This window comes from Anolis sagrei, chromosome 1 (assembly GCF_037176765.1).
Source record: "Anolis sagrei isolate rAnoSag1 chromosome 1, rAnoSag1.mat, whole genome shotgun sequence".
Lineage (NCBI taxonomy): Eukaryota > Metazoa > Chordata > Lepidosauria > Squamata > Dactyloidae > Anolis > Anolis sagrei.
Window position 1 is genome coordinate 244,909,867 of NC_090021.1, and position 25,652 is coordinate 244,935,518.

The 25,652-nt window shown below is 42.3% G+C and overlaps 1 protein-coding gene across 1 annotated transcript; it reads right to left on the minus strand.

Annotated features, from left to right (window-relative positions):
- Nucleotides 1-443: 443 nt before the first annotated feature.
- IGF2 (insulin like growth factor 2) lies at nt 444-19,689 on the minus strand. Its single transcript, XM_060768519.2, has 4 exons — nt 19,314-19,689; nt 7,615-7,777; nt 1,912-2,078; nt 444-1,095 (listed from the first exon to the last, which is right to left on the minus strand). The coding sequence occupies exons 1-4, from the start codon at nt 19,461-19,463 to the stop codon at nt 856-858; spliced, it is 720 nt and encodes a 239-aa protein (XP_060624502.1). The 5' UTR covers nt 19,464-19,689; the 3' UTR covers nt 444-855.
- Between the last annotated feature and the right edge of the window lie 5,963 nt (nt 19,690-25,652).

Genomic DNA, 25,652 nt, shown 5'->3' on the forward strand with positions numbered 1-25,652 from the left:
AAAATGGTCCCATTAAAAATAGTGCTTTTTTCTGCCAAACAAAAAAGTTATATATAATATATATTTTATATAATTCAACTAAATCTGTGGCAAATGTGCAATGCATACGCCTCCTCCATTAAAGTGAACCTATGTTCACTCTCTCTCTCTCACTTCATCTGTGATTTTTAAAAAGGTGCAAGTACATTTGGAACTGTGTAATTAAAAATAAGGTAGTGGGCCTTCTCATTTCTTTCTCTGGCTTTTAAAAACGTGCAAAGAAATTTTTAAAAAGAACCCCTCAAAAACACATACTGTAGACTAATTCAGACTTTTTGACAATGTAATGGGATGGAAACAAGGCCAGAATTTAAAAGTCTCAGATGTCACACACCCCTTTCAGTTTTATTGTCAATATAGACACAAATTGGGCTTCTCCCAGTGTCATTTATCTTCTCTTGCTCTGTCTTCATTGGTCGGCATATGGACTAAAAGGCAGTGGCCTGAACAGTTCAAGTGCCTTAACTGTCCTTTTTAAGTAAAGGCCAAAAAAAAAATACTGGGCAGGGAAAGAAGAAAACCAAAAGATCTTTTCTTAACAAAAATAGTAAAGACAATGCCACAGAAATGCTGCTGCTGTTGCTGCCACTGCCAATGTTGTAATCCCATTCTATGTCAGTTGTTTGGTGTTACGGTGCCCTCTTTCTGTTGCTCCTCAGTATGAAAGGGCACTTGCCCTCCCTCTTCTCTACCTTGGTTTTGGAGAGAGAAAAGGGGTAAGGCCAGGACTGGGAAAGGTCTCCCATGAGACCAGAAAAATAATATTAATATTAATAATAATATTAAGAATCCATTTTGCAGACTGTTCTTCACAGTTCACTTCTGGCTGACTGATGTTTCTGAGGTGGTTTGCACAACAAGAGGCTTTTGAGTTGGCAGGACCATCAAAGGACGATGGATCTTGGATTCTTCAGACTCCTGGAGTCCCTCAGCCTGCCATCGATATCTGTGGGCACGGTGGATGTTGGGGACTCCTCTCTGCAGACGCTGGGCACTCTTTTTCTGCCATATGTCATATTTTGAGTACTTGGCATGAGAGGGTTTTTGAAAGGGATCCTGCAGGAAAATGTGGAGGGAAGAGAAGGAGTGAACTCCAACAAGTTGGGGACAATGAAATAAAATAACTGTTGGTTGAAGTTATCCTAAAGAAACCTGGCCAGCCTTTGGATGTAATACCAAATGATTAGAAAAAATAAAACAAACAAACTGCATTGTGGGACAGATACTTTTAACAACACTGCCTTTTTAAAATTTGTGGTTCAAATAAAGAAAAGCGTATTAGCACCTTAGTCTAACCAATTTATTACAGTGTACGCTTTTGTTATAGCACCTTCATCAAACAACAAGGGCTACAGGACATAAAACTCATGTCATAGGAAATATGTTAGGATTTAAAGAACCACATGATTCCCTGTTGTTGTCTACAGTGAAATTAGTCCCTAGCTTTATTTAGCCATCTTTCAGACCAATATTTTTATGCTTATAATACATGTATAGTCTTCTGTGTTGTGCTGAAAGCAGCTTGACTGAGTTGCCAAGGGTCACCCTTCTTCCTTAATTTTCTCAATAATGATACAAAATATGCACCATTAAATGTGCACCTCAGTAGCTCCTGTAAATAGTTGCTTCTTAAGCAACAATTTCAACATAACATCAGGCAGGCAAGCGGGCATTTAAGAACATACAAACCCTAAGATTTGGAGAAATGCTTATGTTTGCAGTAACTTTATAAAACAACAACCCAAAACAAAACTCTTGGAGTGGAAAAACAGTGACCACCCCCACATGGCTTAATGAAGATGGAACATGTTCAGTGACCATGGAATCGTGACTATGGCATGGGGAGGCAGGACAGATAGTATCTTCACTTACCTTGTTGAGTGCTGGTAAGACAACAAGTGAAGTTGATGAGAGGTCCCGTTCTGATTTGACTGATTTTGCACAGTAGGTTTCCAACAGATTAAGATCACAACTCCGGAAGCAGCACTCCTCCACAATGCCACGGTTAAGCCTTCCTCTGTTTCTGCCCACAGGCCGACCTGTCAATAGAGAAATATATTTAAGTTAGGGTGGAAATGCACAATTATTCTGCACATAACAAATCTTAATCATTTAAGGTATGAGGCCAGGGGGTGAGGGAGACCACGATTACAGCTCCTAGATTCACCAATGGGTAATGGAAATTTAATTCAATCCTACACCCAACTGCTACTTTTGGTATGCCAAGCACCAATTACTAATGATTATTTAGGTTTATTTACTTATCCATTATTAAGGATTTATCACTAGTTCTGAGGCAGTGTTCTCAAGCTCCATCATATTAGCTCTGCTCCATCCTTTGAGTGCTTGTTCATTTCTCTGGGCACAACAGTCATGAGGAGAAGTATGCTTAACACAGAACTGATTTAAGGATGAAAGTTTGCTTAGACATATCCCAACTTTTCTCCAGAAGGCTGGAGTTTTTTAAAGCAGTAATATAGGCACCTTCTACACTGCCATATAATCCAGATTATCAAATCAGATAATCTGGATTTTATATGGCAGTGTAGAAGGGCCATAGACTGCTGCTGTTGACAGCTGCTGATCAAGCAGTTTCTAGGAAAGGTCTCAATTATCAAATTAAACAAATTGATAAATCTGTCTGGCTAATACACTACATAAATATATCCACAACATATCATTTTTTTATCAGAAAAAAAGAATCCAAGTGAACAAGGTTCACCTTCTTTGGAGGCTTTTAAACAGAGGCAAGAGTACTTTGTGTATTCCTGCATCGCAGGGAGTTGTGTTGGATGGCCCTTCTGGTCTCTTTCAATTTGATTATTCTTAGGGTATTCCAGCCTGAAAGCTACCTCTGGACACAATGATGGAAATATAGTGCATTTCTAGTTTAAAAGCAGAGTCCAAAGTGGTGACCCTGTTTAGCCAGAACGTTCATTCCAATAAACAATGCATTTTCCCAGTAGCTTTGCCAAAGAATCATACAGATTTGGCTTCACTCTCAAGCACTTGGCTTGCCAAACATAGACAGTGGCAGGAGCACCCAGCAATAATAAGGTTTAACAGAACACTTCCACGTGTTCAAAGGATATAACATACATTGGGCAGACCTTGAAAAAGAGGGCAGGGCTCCAGGACTTTGTGACTGTGGGGAAGAGAGAATTTTAGAAGGTACAGCTTGATGTAAGATGGGGAAAATGGCTGGAAGTTCCTCTTTTACACAAAACTCAAAGGTCTAGGAGCCCTGGTCTGTAATTCATGTAACCGCAATTTAATTCAATAATCTTCACAACTGACCCATATGCTAGGTAATAACTGCTTTATTGGTAATCATCCCCATATTACAGAGAGGGACAGGTGGGATAGTGGATTTCTGGACAAGAAAAAAATTGTCACCAGAAGGTTTACGTTACATCTCCCACATTCACCACTGGCCATTCTAGATAGAGATAATGGAACTTGGAGGCCAAAGAGTTTGGAGAGTCAAAGGTTTTCCAAACCTGTTTTAAAACTACTTGGCTATCAAGAAGAGATTTGAATGGGAGTATCTTTGTTCAAAGCCAGAATTCATCATGCACCAAGTTTTATTGAAAAATAGTTGCATGTCCTCTGCAATCTTTATTTTGTCATCTCATTTTGAATGTATTTAATTGGTTATTAAGAGGAGTTTCCTCATCAAACTTTCCTATTCTCGTCCTTTCCAGGAGATCTCAGGGCGCTTCCAGACGTGGCTTCAACCTGCGCCAAAGCAGGTTTCAAAGGCCACTTCAGTGTGAGTGTAAATCTACACACCATCCCCAAAACCCAAACTTTCCTTGGTGGGGGGAGGGTCATCATGCCATCCCAGTAACTATTGGGATGGTATGGGGCCACTCCAACCCCCTCCCCAAAAACAACCCTGGAAAGAAGAAAAAAATCTTACCAGGCCACCATTAAGGTACTCCTGGAGTCCTCTTGGCATGTAGAAATAACATGCCAGGAGGCGGGAGAGGCAAGGAGGAAAATCGCTCCTCGCCCCCTTCCGGCCCCATGGTGCATCATTTCTACATGCCAGGAGGACTCCAGGAGTACCTTAATGGTAGCCTGGTATGTTTTTTCTTCTTTTAAGGGGTTCAGGAAGGGATGGAGCCTGAAAAGCCAAGAGAGCTGTGTGTGACATGTTCCCCTGACCCAATCCACTCTGGCTCCACACCTGGTAAAGCATCCAGATCTTACCAGGTATCTAATTAATTTGGGACAAAGCAGGGTTTACCTGTTTTGTCCCAAATTAATTTGCTTTTACCAGAGGCTTTGTTTGAATGCCTCTGGTAAAAGCCCAACAGAACCCGTATTTTGGGGCCTGTCTGGAAGTACCCTTAGTGTTCAGGCCTGCCTAAACTCAGCAGTAAGCTTTATCAGTCACCATCAGTCCATATGGTCAAGCAATCATTTGAACTTTTTCTCAAGGAAAGGGCCAGGGGGTCATGTTTAATTAGGTATACAGCCTCTACGCATACACACTTGCTAGCTTGCACAAAGGGCAAAAAACAAGGCATGTGGCTAGCCTGAGTTCCTCTTCCATAATAATTTTCCTTTTTTTATTCTCCCTAAACAGGAACTGCAACTACCTTGCAATTCTTATAACAATGTCTGAGCTCACAGTACCAATCCACATGTGGATATCAAAGAAGGAGTGTATGTGTATGCATGACAAGAAGAAGAGGGAAGGGAAAATGCATGTTGCAGAGTGTAGAGGCTTATGTGCCACACTTCTGGATCATTGTAAGATCCTTCAAAGTCTATGCCCCTTTTCCTCACACACCCCTAACCACCACTTCTGTCTGATCAATCAAGCACCAAATCAAGCGGAAGACGACTCTGGGTGTAAACAATCCTTCCTCTCCCCCGTCAGAGGAATGTGGGCACCAACAAGAGAGCCTTTGTCAGATGGCTGGGCAGCAGCGGCCATTGTTCCAAACCCCTCCCCCCAAAATAGTTTTACTCCCCCCTTTTTTTCCTAGTATGATTCTGATGGGTGCAGAAATTGAGAGAGAGAGAGAATGTGCTTTGTCAGCATAAGTGGCTGGAAAGAGCTAAATTCTTATCAGCTGTTGGAAAGGAAGAAACAGGAGCTGTTGTTTACAGAAGTCAGACGCCTTTTCTCCTTCTCTCTCTTTCTCCTTTCTCCTTCAACATGAAGGAGGATGCAAGGCTCATTTACCTATATTTAAGAGGGGGGATTCTGTTTATCTTTTCAACACAAACTCAGAGTAGCAATAAAGTTTTTTTAAGCCTCAATCACTTTCCCACATGCACTTAAAAGCCTAACATGGTCCTGGATCTCTTGCCTATAGCAGCTTTTGAAATAAAAGTAACAGAAAATGTTCTTTCTGTAACATCACTCTAAACTTCACCATTTTCTGAATATAATGCTAAGACATGGGAGGTGGGGTGAACTGAGTTTGTTGTTGATTAATGGCTTCCTATACAGAAGCATTTTTAGTGAGACATCTCCATTTTTTCAGGGCAGCCACCAGGTTTTCCCACCCACTATCAAATAAGAAATATCCCTTGAAACATCAGAGAGCCACTGCTCTTTAAGGCTTAGCAGAAAGTCTGACTTCAATAGGGCTATGATGAATTGTCTCTGCTAGGGTCCTGACCTTTAGTGGTTTGGGACTGAGCTGTAGATTACAGAGCCTAAAAAGCAACTTCCCTGCTTAAAAAAATGTTTTCAGGAGAGACTTCAGACCACCTACAACATGGAAAACAAGGCCATGGCATCTTGGAATGCCAGATGTGACATGACAATTAGTTGCACAGCTTTTCATGCTACACAGAAGATGCTTCTTTTCTGGTTATGGAAGAGGAAGTTTGGCATTTTCTTGTGTGCTAAATTAAAACATTCCATGCATTCCCTTAAGCTTGAACCTCACAGACCAGGATTCTGTAACTTTTTGTACCCTGACCAAAGTTTCTTGTAATTTAAATCGTTAAAGTTAACAATATGAATGATACCCCACTAGTCAGGATTTGTTTTGAGTCCCAGGCCTCTGCCTTGGCACAAATGAATCTAATGGGTGGTGTCTTTGAAAATATGTAAAACGATCTCCACAAACATTAAGAGGAAAGGGTTTGTGTTTTGGAGGAACGTTGACCTCAGACATACCACTTTTTAGAAATCAAAAGGTAGACTACAATCCATGTACTTCTAGGATGCAATTCTAATGATGTCACATCCCTTAAAACCAGGCATGGGTGAACTTTGGGTGAATGCCTACCTATCCCTAAAATATCTATCCTATTTCACTTGGACATGCCCAGCATTTTTTAAAATTTTAACCATTACATTTGGCCCTGCCACAGGTTTTTAAATGCATCGTGATATTATTGTTATTGTTTTTGCTTTGTTTATGAGTTCATTTATTGTTGCATTGTTGTTTTATTGATGTATTTGGGCTCGGCCTCTTGTAAGCCACACCGAGTCCTGTGGGAGATGGTAGTGGGATATAAATAAAGGTTTATTATTATTATTATTATTTGGCCCTCCAGGTGTTTGGACTTCAACTCCCATAATTCCTAACAGCCAGAAGTTCTAAAAATCTGGTGGGCCAAAGTATGTCCATGCCTGCCTTAGACTCTGTGATAATTGTGCCTACTCTCTTACCAATTGTTCTTGATGTCATTTCCAATAATAAAATACAGAGAATCAAGAATTCCTTATTTAAAATGTTTAAACTGTGTGCATGTGACTAAAAAATAACTGTTTTACAATGACCTTGGGTAAATTAGTATCTCACCTACAGTATCATGGCAAAAACAAATTATCGCCCATAGTGGTTACAGAGCCAGATGCAATTAAGAAATGTGATGCATTGATGTTCAAAGTAGTACTGTTACCCCTCTAGGGACAAATGTCTTGTGATCTAGCAGATATATTGTTAATATGAAACTGAAGTTGAAGGACTTTGTCATCAGATAGGAAAATTTCTGTCTTCTTAATTACCAATATTTTCACTGCAAAACTGAATGGTGCTTTTTCAAGAATGGCAATGGGGAGTCTATTTTACTATGTAGAGCATTTACCTTTCATCGATTTTAGATGTATTAATAAAAGAATTTAGTGCAAGCCCACAAAAATCTCTGATCGGCGTGGAAACCACAGATGAAATTGTGTCAGATTGTAGCTACCTTGTCATTTAGATATTGTGCTAAAGTTGATATTATGGAAGATGAAACCCTTATGGCAACCCTAATCACCCTATTTTCAACAGCTCTGCTCAGGTCTTGCACACCGTTACCTTCCCCCAGAGTGGTACCTAATGATCTACTCACATTTGAATGTTTTCGAACAGCTAGGTTGGCAAAAGCTGGGGCCAACAGCTGGAGCTCACCCCGCTCCCCAGATTTGAACAGATGACCTTTTGGTCAGCAAGTTCAGCAGCTCAGTGGTTTAACCCACTGCACCATCAGGGGCTCCTTGTAATGCACCAAATAAATGTAAAGTTTCATTATTCCTGGGTGCATCTTTTCTCTTCAATCCCATAAAGGCATGCATTTCCAGCCAGAAAAAACACGGTGTAATACAATACTTACTGAAGTAAAAACCTCTGTCCCCACAAACAAACTGCAAGGTGTCCACTAATTCTCCACCACAGAGAGTTTCAGCAGGGCCATGTGAAGAGACAGAATCGATGGTGTATGCAAGGAAGGTGAGCGCAAGAAGCAGGATCCGTCTGGAGGTGCACATTTTCGGTGCCTACAAGACACAGATTCAAAAATAATTGAACATTATTTTTTTTTCTTTATTATTTTGACAACTGGCAACTTAAGATGAGCTAGATCAGAGATGTCAAACACATTTTCAGTGAGGGTCATATTAGCCTTATTTTGCCTCCAAAGGGCCATATGTAATTGTAAAGCTGTATAAATGTATTTATGTCACCCTGGCATTGAAAGCCTTGCAGACCACATAGAATGATGAGGTGGGCCACATTTGGCCCATGGGCCTGGAGTTTTAAATGTGGGCTAGATGATCAAAGGAGAAGATTCAGATTACCACATGGTAATAGCTTCCAAGCTGACCTCTGAGAAGGCATTACCTCCAGAATGGTCAATAGGAGAGGTCTCTGCCATTACCCTTCCTGGGGTGTGTGTGTGGCATGTGGATCAGTATTATGTATAAGATAGACAGTGGGTGGATTTATACATGAAGGTCCATAGGGGAAGCATATTATAGAATTTCCTGAAGAACTGGTAAATTCCTTTAGAGACCATGTTTATGTATACAAAGTTTAGCACCTGTTGCTTGATCAATTGGGGTCAACTTCTGATTCAGTTAATTAATTTTGTTTGATCTACCCTATAAATTGATTACATATTGCAGTCTTAGTTCTAGACTCTTATTTGTGATAATTTTAAATCAGAGCTAACAAAGTTTTAAAAGAAAATGTTACAACACTGGAAGGCTGACTAATACATGGTTGTCACAACAGCACAAGACAGACAGGGTGACCTTTTGTAGAGTTGGATTGAATTCTACCCATGATCTAGTTCAATCTATTCCTGGCTTAGCCCCAAGCTTTCTAATATGACCCCAGACAGAGTCCAAGGCCAGCTTTCTATCCATTAATCCATACTACCAATCCTGGATTACCAGCTTTCCAGTAATTTATAGTATGTTCAGTCCCCAGTGGTAGAAGTAACCTGACTTTTTAAGGCAGAGAGTAGTCTCACAACACCCAAGGGGGGATACTTGCTTTAATGGGCAGGAAAAGTATATCAATGATCCAAAACACTCTGGTTTCAAGTTTAAAACAAATACTCTAACTTGGATTTGAACCAAGAGCTGTTTCAGAATATTCACTTGAAATATTTTTCCTACATACCCAGCAGCCCCTTATGGTCTCAGACACAGCAGAAGAAAACATATATAGAGCACACAAACTCATTCTGTTTATGCATCAACCTGTAGTCACTTATTATAACAAGTGAATGAAAACATCATCTTTGCTCAAAGCGCATAGGTTTTTGAATGACAATTAGACTGATTTGAAGAGCACAGTATTATTATTTTGGAGGAAAAGACTGCATTTTTAATTCACACACTAGATCTAACAACAAAAGCAAGAAGCAACCACAATGTAGCAAGATACTGTTTTAACATTTTGTTGTGTTCTCAAATATCGGAATTCCCACTATCCCTCTCTTCCTTTATGGTTTTCCACTCTCCTAATAAATATTAGATTTTATGTTCTTTAACTTCAGGGTTGGTGAAGATGTTTAGTATTTGGAAATAGCAGTTGATTGATACCCATAGCCCCAAATTCATGGTACCCAGCAGCTGAAGCAAATTCTTTTCATACATTGGGTTTTCTTTATTTCTTTATCTGTCTCCATCTACTTGGCCCCAAAACTAAAATGAATTAACAATTAACCATTTATTTACTTTTCATAAATCCCAAATATGTTGCCTCACCTGGCCTAATGTGAATTGACTTGCTCAGGCTGAACAAGATTGAATAATGGAACAGCTTCCATCAATGGAATTATGAAGGGAACGATCTCACCAGATCACTGCTGTTGTCTTTCCGAGCACCTTTCAAAACCTTCTATTCTAGAGGGATGATAACACCTTTGAAGCTGATTTCCAAAGGCTACAGAAGAAAGGAGATTCCAGGATGATACTGGATGCAAGCCATTGAGTTCACCTCTTCCATATTTCCACAGTCTAGCTTAGAGCTAGACAAGAATATCATAGGAGATCCACAGTCAGCATCAATTCAGCACAATCAGCAACAATATAGAAGCCATTGTATTTTTGTATATCCTTCTTCTGCTAGTTTCCTTCTGATTAAAAAGTGTGCTTTTATTTTCCCTGTAGAGCAAAACATATAGGTTCTCAAAGAAGTACAGATCGAGCCTAGCTTTGGGGACAACTTCTGCCCGAAAATGTCACTTTTTCGTATGTTCATGCCAATTTGTGCTGAATCCAAATCCTGCAAGTGGCAGAGGGAGAACATACAAGTAGTTCACCACAGCTGAGAAGCAATGACAATAATATTTTTCAAGTGCTTTACCTGGACCTCCCATAAATCATTCAAAGTTGCACAGTGGCAAAGCAAATTCCAAGTGTATAAAAGATCCCACAACATTTCCTTAACACTACCCATCATACTACAGACAAAACAAAGTAAATCTAACAAAGTAATTGCTGAGCTTCCTGTGCAATGACAGCTCAGTTTTCTGGACAGCAGAGGTGTACAGACACAGCATGTTATTACCTTTACCTATGAGGTTTAAGGACAACTGACAGTCCCAACCCCCAACTAGTTAATGTCTGCCTGATGGCAAGCTTCAGGCAATTGGTTTAACTTTGTCATCAATCCTGGTCACAGTCAATTTCTCACAAGGGATTGCTTAATTTTTATGTATGACAAGCTCTTGACTAAATGAGCATGTTTGCCTATTTTTAAGAGGCCTCAAATCTGGGAATATGTGTCTGAGGTTCATAATTTCTTCAAATCCCCCTCCTTCACTGATAAGATCTACTCCTCTACCTGCTCCAAAAATATCCTCCCTCACCCTGTGAAGTCACGGCAACTGTCAGTGATGTGTCTGTTTAAAAAGCCCTTTTCTGCCAACAATGCAAATAGAAACAAGTACGCATACACACATCCTACCAATAGAACAGCAATGTTTTGCCAATACTGTAAAAAAACTAATTGAATTCTGAACATTTCCCATCTTCTTAAATGAATGTGATGAAGGAAGAGAGATGTGACAGCAAATTAAGTCTACCACTATCAAGTACAACCATTAAAGATGTTCTGCTAGTATGATTTTTCCTTATCTGCCTCTAAAGTAAAATTTGATACCTTCTTTTTTCAAAGAGAAAAAACAGTGGGAAGAGAAGGAACAACAGCCAAAAGAACACTCTTCTCCAACTTGATGCTCTCCAGGTGTTTTGTACTACAAGTCCCATCAGCTGGAACCAATACAATGAACAGGTATGATGGGAGTTTAAACCAAAACTTCTGGAGGCCACCAGAAAATCACTCACTGCAATAACTAGATCCCTCTCTTTCACTGATTCCAGTTATTCCAACCCTCAGCAGAATAGATCTCTTACCCAAGTCAATGCATGAGGAGTTTCAGAGAGAAACATGCACACATTTAATCAACAGTGGTGATGTAACCTCAATTCTCCATCATTCTGTGGTGGGAAAAATCAATATCTTTCAGATTTCTATGAGACTAGAAAATACGTAGTCTCGTACAATTGAGGAGTCAAAAAATACATCATGATCTCTATCACTCTCCACACAAAAAATACTCCCCTCTTTTCCCCCCAAGGGCAAGGAAGAAAAAGAATGTCCATTTACATTATTATTCTGTTAGTAGGTTGAGACAGGAAAAGCATATTGGAAGCATCCTGCAATAAATGCGTTGCAAAAGGAACAATGGTATGTGTAACCTAAACCCACACCCAAATGGATGTCAGTGTGAACCAGAGTACAATTCAAACCTGTGATCTCTCTTCTCCACTCAAATGCTGCCCTTTTCAGATACTGCTCACTCAGTGGCAATGTTCACCTTGAGGTGTCCCCCACTCCACGGGTTTTGCCTCATCGTCACCGTAATTGGAAACCGGCTGAAGAAGAGCAAGGGAGGTAGAAAATACTTGTTTACTACCTAGCACTGACCTCCTTGCTCTTTGTCATCCCCAGATGAATCCTCTGCAAACAACCAAAAAAGCTTGTGTCTTTGCATGCCCTATGTACATTGGACGCTAGAGACAATGGAGCAGAAGAGATAAGAAAACCTTAGTAGTTATCTTAACAGACAGTGTGGCCATGGGCCTATCTGCAGTCAGTCACTGCGCCCTCTGCCATAACATACGTTAGGATCCAATGGGTTCCTTCAGCTCCCACCTCTGCTCCCCATGTCTAATCCCATAGCTGTTCTGGAAATTTCAAGGGATCTTTCTATTACTTTGCTTCTCAGTTATGTTATGTTATGTTCCACCTTTCCTTCAGCTGTGTTCAAGGAAGGGCATATAGTTGTCTCATAGAAATCTGAAAGATATTGATTTCACAACAGTCCTGTAAAGTAGGCCAGATTGGGGAGTGAGAAAACTGACACACCCACACTGCAAGTTTTATGGGTTGCTGGGTGGAGAATATTCCAATTCCCAGTTCAACACTCTAAACATTATAACACATTGACTCTAAACAAAACATTCTGGGTTTTGGTCCCAACTTTAACTGGCTACTCAAGACTGTCTCTTTTCAGACATAATTTCACAGTTTGGATTCAGTGGTTTGGGCTACAACTCAGAGAGGATTCCCCATGTGATTGACATGAAATGACCTGCCACCACCAAGAGTCTTGGAATCTCATGGTAATCAACTTGATAAAATTGATAAAGCTAAAATTTGATCGTGATTTGCCAACGCTGGCTTGTTTTAGGGATTTCTACATTGTGGATTTATACACACCTACACACAGGCAACAGATCTTGGAGACTGATGAAAGGTGAAATTACACCTATGCAAGTTTTTCCATTTACTTTTGCAGTTAGAACTATTATTCAGGAAAGTTGAATGTTTTGATAACATGAAAAATCATAATCTCCATAAATACCCTTTCCTCTGGAAAAGCTCAAGATTCTGCACACATTGTACTGGTCGAAAAACCAAGTATTCATATGTACTAGATATGGCGAGGTAAAGACAGGAGCATATGGACAGAGATTGCTGATGTTGCCATGTTCTACATTTGGAAGACAATTATACTGTCTTGTTAAAGTAGGTGGTATTGAAGAATTCACAAGATAGCCCCCAGCAGTGTCTTGGTCAGTTCTGTATATCTGATCACAAAGTCTTGATAACAATACCCACAGGGAGAACCCAAAATGCAGGCAGTTATGTTTCTATATATCTCTTTGTCTGTTTTCCTCTCTAGCAGAGCAAGTCTTTTGTAAAGCTAATGGATTTTAACTGCTCAAGGCAAAATCTCTGTCAAAATACCTTGGACTACAACAATACATTGTTGCTGGGAAGTAAATAATCACTGCTTCTGCTACCATTTCCTTGAGGAGGATATTTATTTGTACCCCATTTTCTCTCTGGACTGAGACCCAAAGCATAACAACACTGCTAGCCACACACTCAACAGGCAAGACCCACAATGGGATTAGTACACTAATGGTGCATCTACTCTGCAAATTATTGCATTTTCAAACTACTTTAATTGCCCTGGTTCAATGTTATGAAATCATGAGTCATAGTTTTAGAAGGCCTTTCATCTTCTCTATCAAAGATTGCTGGTGAGTTACACAACTACAATTCCCAGGATTCAATAGCATTGAGCCAAGGCTGTTGAGGTGGCATCAAACTGCAATAAGTCTACAGTGTAGTTGCACTATTAATCTCAAATGCCAGTCACTTGAGGGGTCACCTGTAATGAGCAAAATCAGATTGGGAGGGGGGTACTTCTTCTGGAACACTAAACATTCATCAACTAGAATGATTACTGGAAGTTGCAAGTTTTTGGTTTTTAAAAACATTTCCAAGCTCAAGCAAGAGTTGCCTTCAGGGAACTTGGCATAGAAATTTCTGCAAACTGGAACAAATTATGCATGTGCGCCCCTCTTACAGGTCAGTGTGATATATATTTGCAGAAAATATAGACAGAAAGCCTATTTCACCTGTCACTTGAGGCCAATTTTTAAAACTGTGTAGTTTTCAAAAATACAGAGCCAGAAAGCAGTATCTTAGAAGAAGCATCTATCCTTCTTTATTGCCTATTAGTAAATAATGCCTCTTCTAGATAGTGCCTGCTCTAATGCATGCAAATTAAATGACAGGAAAATAACTATATGGAGATTCACATGCAATACCTTCACACCCCTAAACCTAAGTGATTTCAAAGCTTCTAAGATCAGTTAAATCACTTACATTTCTCTAAATAAATAATAGCTTTTTAAAGTTTTGTAAAGTTACTTGAAAGATTGACTGAAGGGGCTTATAAATGTCCTTTCAAAAAAGACAGAAGGGAAAAGCCTTTTTTAAAACTTCCAGGTGTTAAAATGCTGTTTCTAAGTTGGATGGGCTCAGAACCAACACAAAATGCCTGAAATAGATGGTTCTTCAAATCTAAGCTTATTCAGAATTGGAACAGCATCAAATAAGGTTGTTACTACAGAGTTTTCATTCAGCCCTATGTAGCTTGGTCTTTCATTGCTCAGATCATTCAGGGCTTGGGAAAGTTGCTTTTCCAAGTGCCAATAATGTTGGCCGGAGCTGTCATTTGAAAAAGTAATTTTTCCAATCTCTGTTCTTTCCACATACACAGATATAATGTAAAAACAAAGTTGAATGCCACTAATCTGCTTTGTCATATAATTATTTGAGATGTTTTTCTCCCAAACTGTCCTTTGTTTTTTAACACTGTCTTCAAGCACCAGGTCCTGTACCTTCAGTTCTCAAAGGGGATTTATTAGCAAAACAGTTTAACCCACTGCAGGTTGGCGGTTCAAATTTGGGGAGAAGAATGAGCTCCTGCTGTTAGCCCCAGCTTCTGCCAGCACTGCAGTTTGAAAACATACAAATGTGAGTAGATTTATAGGTACTGCTCTGGTGGGAAGGTAATGGCACTTCATGCAGTCATGCCAACCACATGACCTTGGAGGTGTCTATGGACGATGCTGGCTCTTTGGCTTAGAAATGGAGATGAGCACCAACCCACAGAGTTGGACACAACGAGACTTAATGTCAGGGGAAAACCGTTACCTTTTAGTTAACCTACTCTGGTGCATAATCCAAACTTTCAAAATGCTAAAGCTGTAATGAAACTATTTTTGGGGGCAAGATTCAACATCTGGATATCTACTTTAAAGTCTTTATTAACAGTCACCACCCATTGGTCGTAGAGAAGTATTCGCTGCCATGGTGAATCAAGTACAGTACAACTTTACCCCACCAAAGTGTATAATCTATTGCATGAACATTCATATCCTGGAAAAATGAATTTTTAAAAAGGGAAGCAGTACTGCTTGACTCTCCAAATTCATCTAGCAGAAACCAGGATGGGGAGATTTAAAAGGCATTCTTCAGAAAGCTGACTGATCAGTTTTAATTCCCCAAGTTAGCAACTTCTTCTCTAGTGTCCTTCCAGATTTGTTTCCAGAACCCGAATAATGTTAAAAGTATGCATATCTCAGTTTCAAATAAAGAGGGTATGTCAGTACAGCAGAGTCTCACATATCTAATATAAATAGGCTGGAAGAATGTTGGATAAGCGAAAATGTTGGATAATGAGGATGGATTAAGGAAAAGCCTATTAAACGTCAACTACATTATGATTTTACACATCAAGCACCAAAACATCATGTTTTACAACAAATAGACAGAAAAAGCAGTTCAATACATGGCAACATTATATAGTAATTACTGTATTTAAAAATTTAGCACCAAAACATCTGAGTGTATCGAAACAGCTGTGGATCCAGGCGGGAGGCAGACTGCATTGGATAATACAGAATGTTGGATGAGCGAAGGTTAGATAAGGGAGACTCTACTGTATATTGGTATGTGGTTCCTCCCTGCCATGCCAGCATTTGATGTATTTTCTGCAACTGCCTCATAACCTAGCAGAGCCATCGGAGGCCAAAATAGCCTCTACTACCATCTGCCTGTTTTCAAGGATCTTGCTTCACAGCCTCCTCCTCACTGTATACAGCTGATGAAGCCGGCTGTTGCCACAATAAACCTGCTAGTCTAAGCTGCCACATTACTCATGAAACAACAACAACCTGGATTTCAAGGAGACAAAGTCACGGCGAAGCATACATTGGAGTCCTGCTCTCAGCAGGCAATGTCTCTGTTACACCCTTTTCCACAGAGGGGTTAAGAAAACCTCCACACCGTAAAGACCTGCCGCTTTTCACGACAGAAAAGATAGCTCCATAAAACAGTCCCATTCATCTTCCTGGGCTGCTGTAGATCACTCAGCGGGTTAAACAGAGTTATTATAGTAAATGACCTTCTCTGGAAACCACAGGTAAACAGCTTTTCACTTGAAAGAAAGTGACTGAGCAAGCAACAAGTTTTGCCAGGAATGAGGTTCCAGTTGTACATCCTTCCATTAAAGATCCTGGCAGTAAAGATTCTGGCAGCCATAAAAGCAATCCTCCCCCCCCCCCCCCGCCTCCCCTCAAGAAGGAGAGCCTCTGCTATCTTTCCTCCATACAGCCTTCTTGTACCAGAGGCAGCTAGAGCAGCTTTCAAGGGAGAAGCAAACAACTTTCTCTGTAGTTGGCACAGGCTAGCAAGCACTGTGCAAGTAAGATTCCTATGCAGCTGAGAATACCATCCTATATATTTGTAGCATCTTTCCCTTCTCTCCAGAGAAGTGCCTCAGTTAAAGACCCCGATTCTTTATTAAACAGTCTGCATTCTGAGTCAACCAGTCGGGAATCCAGTTAACATACTACTGCCTGAAAGCAGTTGAGACACATCTGCTGGTACACTTAGATTAAACTGCAGTCTCCTCGTGTGCCCCAAATCCCTCCTGCTCAGTGCAGTGCTAAAACCTTTCCAAGTTTCTCCAAACAATTCCTCCAGGGGGAAAAGTAGTTGGAAGAGAAGAAAGGCAATAATAATAATAAAATATCCATACAAAGTTGAAGGCCCTATGCCAACAGTTAACTCTCAGCTTTTGGCTGCCTTTTTTTGCCTCTCTCTCTCTCTCCCCCCCCCCCCCCCCGCCCTTCCTCCCACATCCTTTTCTGACTTTTCATTCCTCAAAGCTCTAACAGGTTTTGGTTTTGTTATGTTTTGCAAAGAAGTGGATTTAATAACCACCGGGGCAAAAGAACTGTGTGTTCTTCACACCAAATCCAACAATCTTTCAAAACTTTTCTTCCCACCAAAGCAGCTTGAGCAAAGCAGGCAATACTTTTGTAATAATAACAATAACAAGCAAATGGTGGGATTTTGGGGTTGTTGAGAGTTTTCCAGGCTGTATGGCTATGTTCCAGGAGCATTCTCTCCTGACATTTTGCCCACATCTATGTCAGGCATCCTTAGAGGTTGTGAGGTCTGCTGGAAACTAGGCAAGTGGGGTTTATATATTTGTGGAATGTCCACTGAGGGGGCTTTTCCCCCACAGCCAGAACAGGACTTTGCATATCCTTAGGCAGAGAAAGAGACAAACCCAGTATCCAAACCCCTTTTGGGACTGCTGCCTCCTTAATCTCCAAAGGCTTTAAAAGTCTGGGTTACTGTGAGTTTCTGGGCTGTATGGCCATGTTCCAGAAGCATTCTCTCCTGATGTTTCACCCATATCTATGGTAGGCATCCTTAGAAATTATGCGGTCAGTTGGAAACTAGGCAAGTGAGGTTTATCTATCTGTAGAATGTCCAGGGTTGGAGAAAGAACTCTTGTCTGCTTGAGGCAAGTGTGAATGTTTCAACTGGCCATCTTGATTAGCATTTAATTGCCTTGCAGCCTCAAAGCCTGGCTGATTGCTGCCTAGGGGAATCCTTTTTTGGGAGGTGGAATGTCCAGGTGGGAGAAAGAACTCTTGTCTGCTTGAGGCAGGTGTGAATGTTGCAATTGGCCACCTTGATTAACATTAAATGGCCTTGCAGCTTCAAAAGTCTTCTAAAGACTGAGCTCACAATCGTCTAGCTTTCCCTTCAGACCTATCAATGTCCTTAAGACCTCTCCAAGAACTACTTAGAGGGGTGGGTGTGTGTGTGTGTGGATTGGGAAGGTGGGTGTTTCCACCTTCGCTCAGATAATACAGAACTAAAGAAGAAAGTCATAGTTGAAGGCTTTCATGGCCGGAATCACTGGGTTGCTGTAAGTTTTTCGGACTGTATGGCAATGTTCCAGAAGCATTCACTCCTGACGTTTCGCCTGCATCTTTGGCAGGCAATCTCAGAGGTTGTGAGGACCTCACATGTTCCAGAAGCGTTCTCTCCTGACGTTTCGCCTGCACCTATGGCAGCATCCTCAGAGGTTGTGAGGACCTCACATCTTCCAGAAGCATTCTCTCCTGACGTCTCGCCTGCATCTTTGGCAGGCATCCTCAGAGGTTATGAGGACCTCACAACCTCTGAGGATGCCTGCCACAGATGTTAGGCGAAACGTCAGGAGACAATGATTCTGGAACATGACCATACAGCCCGAAAAACTTACAACCACCAAGAAAGGCATACTTTTGGAGAGAGAAAAGGGGACCTGCAATTTCCCGACATCAACTCCATTCATAAAACCTGGGGCGCTCTGAGCTTCGACTTGCTGCTGGGACCAAGGCTTGGGTTCTGGGGTGCCCCCTGCCCCCAGGCGCCTTTAAAGGGGACCCCACGCCCCGGAGGCGCCCACCCAGCCTCTGCCCGGCTTTGGCGCGCTGTGCCAGAAACCGCGCCGCCTTCCTTTCCCCGCTCTCCAGCCAGACGTAACCTGCCAAAGCCTCGCAAGAAGTCAAAAGCGAGTGGGTTCTGACCCATCCCTCGGGTTCCCTCTAGTGTCGCCGTCTCAGAAGTGCAGAGCGAGCCCCCCTTTCCTCACTTGCTCCGCAAACCCCCAAAAGTGGGAGGAAAGAAAAATATCGATACAAAAACCAAGCTCATGGGGAGGGGAGGGTCGGTAGGCTCCTCTGCGCCGGACGCTCCTCTCCGCGACTGGCTGAGAGGAGGAGAAGCGGGGAGGGCAAAGGTGTGCAGAAAAACAAGCCTCCAACTTTGGGTGGGTTCCCCTTCCCCCCCCCCTCCTATCCTATCCTATCCTATCCTCCCCTGCCCTTCCCCTCCGGCGCAAAGAGTGCTGAAGACTCCCGTCCCTGGTTCTCTTGGGAAGTCCAGAAAAAGACTCCCCGAAGCGGGTTTCCCCTCCCCGCAAACCCCGGTGGACTTCGGAGCTTTGTTTGGCTCTTTCTCCGTCTTGGTTCAGCCCCCGCTGCTCACCCAAATCGGCGCGCGTCCTTCGGTGAACTCCAGAGCGCGCGAGGTGGGAAAGAAAAGGCGAAGGAAGAAGAGGAAAAAGAGGAGGAAGAGAAGGAGGAGGAGGAGGAGGGTCGCGCCCGGAGGACCCACCACCGCTCCAGCCACCCAAGCGGCGGGCAGAGCAGAGGGTCTGTTGTGATGCTGCTGACCCACTAGCTCCTCTCCTCCTCCCCCTCCTCCTCCTCCTCCTCCTCCTCCTTCCACACTGCCCAGCCTCCCGTTTGCTTTAAGCCAAGGAGATAGATAACCAGCCTCCGGACGGTTTGTTTTTCCCCTTACCTTTGAACTGCCCGAGGGGCTCTCAACTTCTTGCGTGGAGATTTGGAGCAAGGCGGCGTGGCTGCCGTTGCATTCCCCCCTGTGGGCTTTCTCCTGCTCTCTTGACATGTTGCTGGCTGGGTTGGGCTGAGCAAGTCCCCTTTGGATCATGCGGAAGAAGACCCACAAAGACCCCCAAGAGCAGCAGTAGTAGCAGCCCCCGAAGGATCGGCTTGGCTTGCCTTCGGCTGGTGCTGCCTCCTTGGCTCAGGCTGGCTTCCCACCCAGGTTGGTGCTGCGGCTTGGTTGGTGCTCCCCGGTAGCAGCAGCAGCAGCCTCAGCAGCTCTGGCTTCAATGAACTGCTCCACAACTGAGGAGACAGGCGGAGAGCGCTCACTGTCCCTTCTTTTATACACCCATCCAATGGGCATGCTCAAACTTCTAACTATCAAGGTAATCCAGCCAATAAAATTGCAGGGGTTATCTAACCCCTCTCCTTCGCCTCCCTCCCTCAACCTCCTCCCTCTTTTTTTTCTTTTTCTCTCCCCCCCCCCCCTTTAAAAAAATGTTCTCCTGAGACTCCCATTTGGAAAGGGGGTGGGAAGTGGTTTCATGGGTTTTGGGTATTGCTTCATGCAGAAAATCTCCCTCCCGCCCCCTCCACAGACATACACAGGCAAAGAGAAAAGAAAGGGGAATCTGGAGGGTGGGATTTTTAGTTTGGGCTTCCCTGGAAGGGCAAAATATCTGAAATCCTGCAATACCCGAAAGAGAGAAAAAAAAACAGATTAAGCAAATAGATTAAGGGGTTCTCTCTCTCTCTCTCTCTCTCTCTCTATATATATATATATATATATATATATATATATCTATCTCAGTGGTTCTCAACCTGAGGGTCCCCAGGTGTTTTGTCCTACAAGTTCCAGAAATCCCAGCCAGTTTAGCAGTTGGTAGGATTTCTGGGAGTTGAAGGCCAAAACATCTGGGGACCTACAGATTGAGAGCCACTGCCCCCCCCCCTCTCTCTATATATGAATACCCTTTAATCTGTTTGCTCAAAAACAGGGGAATTCCCGACAAGAAACCACCAGGGCTAGCTCATCACCTCCCCACAAAGGATTCCCCCAGGCAGTAAGAAGCCAGACCTTGAAACTGCTAGGCAATTCAATGCCAATCAAGGTGGCCAATCACAACATTCACACCTGCCTCAAACAGACAAGAGTTCTTTCTCCCACCCTGGATATTCCACTGATACATAAACCCCATTTTCCTAGTTTTCATACCCCTTAATCTAGTTGCTTAATCACTCAAAAATGGGAATTCTAGTCAAGAAACCATCAGGGCCAGGTCACCTCCCCACAAACAATTCCCCAGACAGTAAGAAGCCAGAGCATGAAACTACTAGGCCATTAAATGCTAATCGAGATGGCCAGTCGCAACATTCACACCTGCCTCAAACAGACAAGAGTTCTTTTCCCCACCCTGGACATTCCACTGATATATAAACCACCTTTTCCTAGTTTCCAACTGACCTCACAACTTCTGAGGATTCCAGCCATCGATGCAAGCAAAACGCCAGGAGAGAATGCTTCTGGAACATGGCCATACAGCTGGGAAACCTCACAACAAACCTATAATTCAGTTGTATTGGGACTGGAGAATGTCAGCCCCTTTGGGACTTCCCAACATTTCGCAGTGATTCACCTTGAAGCTCACTGATTGAATTAATCTTTCTTTTTAATGCAATCAGGCCAGTGAAATGAGGAGGAAGGAAATTTTCCAATACATGCTGGCCATGATTTGATCAGGGCTATTACTCCTCAATCAAGAGTAAAGATAGGGGGATAGGTCACAGTTTCATTGAACGTTTACAAATTAATCCAACTTTACATGTGTTAAGGGCCCCCACCAGCAGAGCCTGGCATCATCTTGCTTTGGGGTAGAATGGTGAGGCCAAAGGTCCCCTTCTTTGCCCTAGAGAACTTTGCCAAAGTTCAGGTTTTATTTATTTCATGTCAAAAGCATTACATAAATAGATACGATTAAAACTGATAAAATAAAGGGATCACAAGCTGATAATAGATTTAGACCAAAAATGGGCAACAGCAACTACACTGTCTGTAGCTTTAAACAGTTCTTCCTCTGTGCATGAGGCTGGGCATAGTGACCAAGCATACATACACTGAGTTGGTTCATCAAGCAAAGCACTTGATGAACCAACCTGAACACAGCATATTATTTGAGGACACAGAAATGCTGGACCACTCTAACAACCACCATGTCAGACTACACAGAAAAGCCACTGAAATCCCCAAGCATGTGGACAATTTCAACAGAAAGGAAGAAATCATGAAAATGAACAAAATCTGGCTACAGTGTTTAAAAACTATAAAATCATAACAGTAAATAAAGAACATTCAAAAACAGGGGAATTCCAGACAAGAAACAGTCAGGGCCAGCTAATCACCTCCCAGCAAACGATAACCCCAGGCAGTAAGAAGCCAGACTTTGAAACTGCTAAATCATTAAATACTAATCAAGGTGGCTAATTGAAACATTCACACCTACCTCAACAGTGGGTACCTAAACAGTGGATGTGGCTCTTAATGAGACATGCCGCATTATCACGGGGTGTCTGCGCCCTACACCACTGGAGAAATTACACTGCTTAGCCGGTATTGCACCACCTGGCATCCACCGGGAAGTAGCAGCCAATAGTGAAAGGACCAAGGCAGAGACATCTCCAGCTCATCCCCTGTTTGGGTATCAGCCAGCACGCCAACGACTTAAATCTAGACATAGTTTTCTAAGATCTACAGAGACACTCGCTGGAACACCTCTGCAAGCGAGAGTCCAAAAGTGGCAGGCTCAAACCCAGCACCTCAACCAATGGCTAATACCAAATGAGAGACTCCCTCCTGGGCACACAGAAGACTGGGCGACTTGGAAGGCATTGAACAGACTGCACTCTGGCACCACGAGATGCAGAGCCAACCTTCAGAAATGGGGCTACAAAGTAGAATCCTCGACAAGCGAGTGTGGAGAAGAACAAACCACTGACCACCTGCTGCAATGCAACCTGAGCCCTGCCACATGCACAATGGAGGACCTTCTTGCAGCAACACCGGAAGCACTCCAAGTGGCCAGATACTGATCAAAGGACATTTAACCAGCTACCAAACTCACAAGTTGTGTATTTTTCTGTTTGTCTGCTTTGTTCTGTTAGACTGGTTGTTCTGACACGACAAATAAATACCTACCTCAAACAGACAAGAGTTCTTTCTCCCACCCTGGACATTTCCACAGATATATAAACCTCACTTGCCTAGTTTCCAACAGACCTCACAACCTCTGAGGTTGCCTGCCATAGATGCAGGTGAAACATCAGGAGAGAATGCTTCTGGAACATGGCATTACAGCTTGGAAAGGTCACAACAACCCAGTGATTCCAGCCACGAAAGCCTTCAACGATACATATACTGAGTTGTTACACCAGTGCAGGTGGAAGAGCAGGGGTGGCATCCCACTGAACCTTACTCTCCAAAGCATACCTGAATTGTTGCCTAAGTAAAGGTAGACCTGCAGTTTCTCCTAGATAAACCCAGAACCTAAACTGCCCTGATCCTTTAGGAAGCACTTTGGAAACCCTTTTCCTCTCTGCAAGATGCCCCCATGGGATTCTGCAAATGCTTATCGCCTCTGCTTAAAACTACACAACCCCTGACTAAAGTTATGACAACCTTAAGAAAGATTAAAAGCAGGAGCAGCCAAAACAGAGTCAACCAAGACACCCTCTCAGAGCAAGATTAGTCAGAGAGTCAGAGATAAGCTTGAACCAAAGTTGCAAAAACAAAACTCCAGAGCCTCCGAGATGCTCATAAGGAACTGGGGTCGGAGAAAGAAAGAAAAGCTCTACTCAGCCGCCTAGTGGTGGTCACTGGTCAGTAGTACTCCACAGAGCTGGACCGGTCAGTATCATTGCAAGGAAGCAAACACAGCTCAGCCCACACAGAGCGGGAGTTGAGGTGGCTGACCCAAAATGCTATGCAGACTGAAGGGCAAACACTCTCCCTGGCCTTCCCATGGCATTTGACAGCCAAATCTAGTGCATATCATTTTAGCATTTGGGACAACAAAATCTACCAAGCATTGAATTGTTGAAGGATTTCATGGTCAGAATCACTGGGTAGCTGTGAGTTTTCCAGGCTGTATGGCCATGTTCCAGAAGCATTATCTCTTGACGTTTCACCTGCATCTATCCGAGGTTGAGGGGTCTGCTGGAAACCAGGCAAGTGAGATTTATATGTCTGTGGGATGTCCATGGTGGAAGAAAGAACTCTTCCCTGCTTGAGGCAAGTGTGAATGTTGCAATATCTGGTACCAGTATCCTCTAAAATCAGGACAGTAAATAAAGAGCAACACTCAGAAAGCAGACAAGAATTCCAGACAAGAATCAATCAGGGCCAGCTAACACCTCCCAACAAAGGAGTCCCCCAGGCAGCAATCAGCCAGGCTTTGAAGCTGCAAAGCCATTAAATGCTAATCAAGATGGCCAGTTGAAACATTCACACTTGCCTCAAGCAAACAAGAGTTCTTTCCCTCCCCCTGGACATTGCACAGATAGATAAACCCCACTTGCCTAGTTTCCAACACACCCCTCAACCTCCGAGGATGCCTGCCATAGATGTGGGTGAAATGTCAGGAGATAATGCTTCTGGAACATGGCCATACAGCCTGGAAAACTCACAACAACCTACCGAGCATTCCCCATCAGAGAAAACAAAATCACAAACACAATTAATTAAACAACAGAAAAAAATACATAATAATTTGCAGCCTTTTACTTGCACCACAATTATAGGACTGTGCGTGATTAGGAATGTCAAAGGAGGCAGTCCAACACAAGTTTAGTTGCTCAGTATGTCACCTAAGACTTAGAATTCTGTGTAAATGGGTTATAGAATTTATTCCAGGATTTTGCCTGACCTGTAAAGGAGTTGTCCTAAATAGGCTCATCAGTGCCTGGAAATTCAATGAAGTTTCTTTCTGCAGAGATATAAGGTCCACTGTGATGTGGAACAAGGACACATATGACAAATTTTCAAAAAGAGCTTGTGCTCCTCATCTAGTTCTCATGCCACCAGGAATGAAGGCTGAGGCTTTTCTTTCTTTCTTTTCAGTGTCATGGGGGGAGATTATCCTAGTTCTAAATTGCCTTTTCTATAGGGGTAGAAGAGCTCTCTACATCAACGATCTTAACATAGTCATTACCTACTGTGACTTTTTAAAACAAAGATGCTGCTCATGATGAATGGGCTTTCTCCTTCAAACTGACTGTTTAGATTTCTTTTTATCAATTGCTCTGCCTTTCCATTAAGATCTGAAAAAGAGATACAATATTACATAGATGCAATTTTCTCATAGGATGATCTTTTTCTTGCTTCTTTCCTTTTTTCCTTTTGTTTCTTGTTTTTTCTTCGACGTAACTTTCTAGGGAATCAAGGTATGCGTTATCTTTTATATAATAACGATCTACAATCTGGTCGGGATTAGCACCACAGCTTGGCTTTGGCGCTGCTTCACAGCAGCTAATCTTGAATTATTAACCATTTTTATTATAGATATAACTCTTTAGTGCATATGAATTTCAATCATCCAGCTGGAATGAGTAACACTCCATTAACATATATACGTATTGCAGCTTACATATTGATGTGGGTCATTTCTGAAATCTGGTGTAAATTAATCCATGGCATGGTTCCTTGGGGTTGGCATGCTTATTAATTATTTATAACTTCATTAAAATTGCTGTCCTAAGACCTGGCTTTCTAGTGGGAAGAGATGGGGAAAGAGAAAGCCTTATCCTTGCTTACCTTGAAAGGTGTGGTGGTTCTATAAAGCTCCTGCGCATGTTGCATTCACATGTAAACAAGCTTTCCCTTATGAAGCTCTTTAGCCTAAGGCTTAGTTATCGTTACTAGCTCTTTTATCAGCCACTTTGGGCTTGTTGACATGTAGTTCCTCACTTGACTCAGTTCTAAATTTTGAAATGTTTGAAGTTATTTTCTGCATGTATTGGGTGCAAATTGCTAGTCATATTGTCCATTATAAGGGAGTTGCCACAGATCAGACAGACTATGTTATGAAACATACACACAGAAAATACGAAATCAGAAGAACATTACAAAAACATGTCTGTTGTTGAATTGTAAATGCTTACCTGTTAGTAATTTTCATTGTCTCCAGGATAAGTATCTAAGACACTAGATAATCAAAAAGTAGGTGAGAGGGAATCCAATTGACATAACATAAACAACTTTTTTTGTTAGCAAAGGAGTGGAAAAATTAGATGTTTTGAA

What these genes read in the sequence shown, in the direction of transcription:
- IGF2 (XM_060768519.2), bottom strand. Translation starts at nt 19,463, where the DNA reads ATGATCCAAAGGGGACTTGCTCAGCCCAACCCAGCCAGCAACATGTCA. An exon ending in GCCCCTCGGGCAGTTCAAAG is followed by an intron (nt 7,778 to 19,313) that starts GTAAGGGGAAAA and finishes TGTGTCTTGTAG; the next exon opens with GCACCGAAAATGTGCACCTC. An exon ending in TCTTACCAGCACTCAACAAG is followed by an intron (nt 1,096 to 1,911) that starts GTAAGTGAAGAT and finishes ATTTTCCTGCAG; the next exon opens with GATCCCTTTCAAAAACCCTC.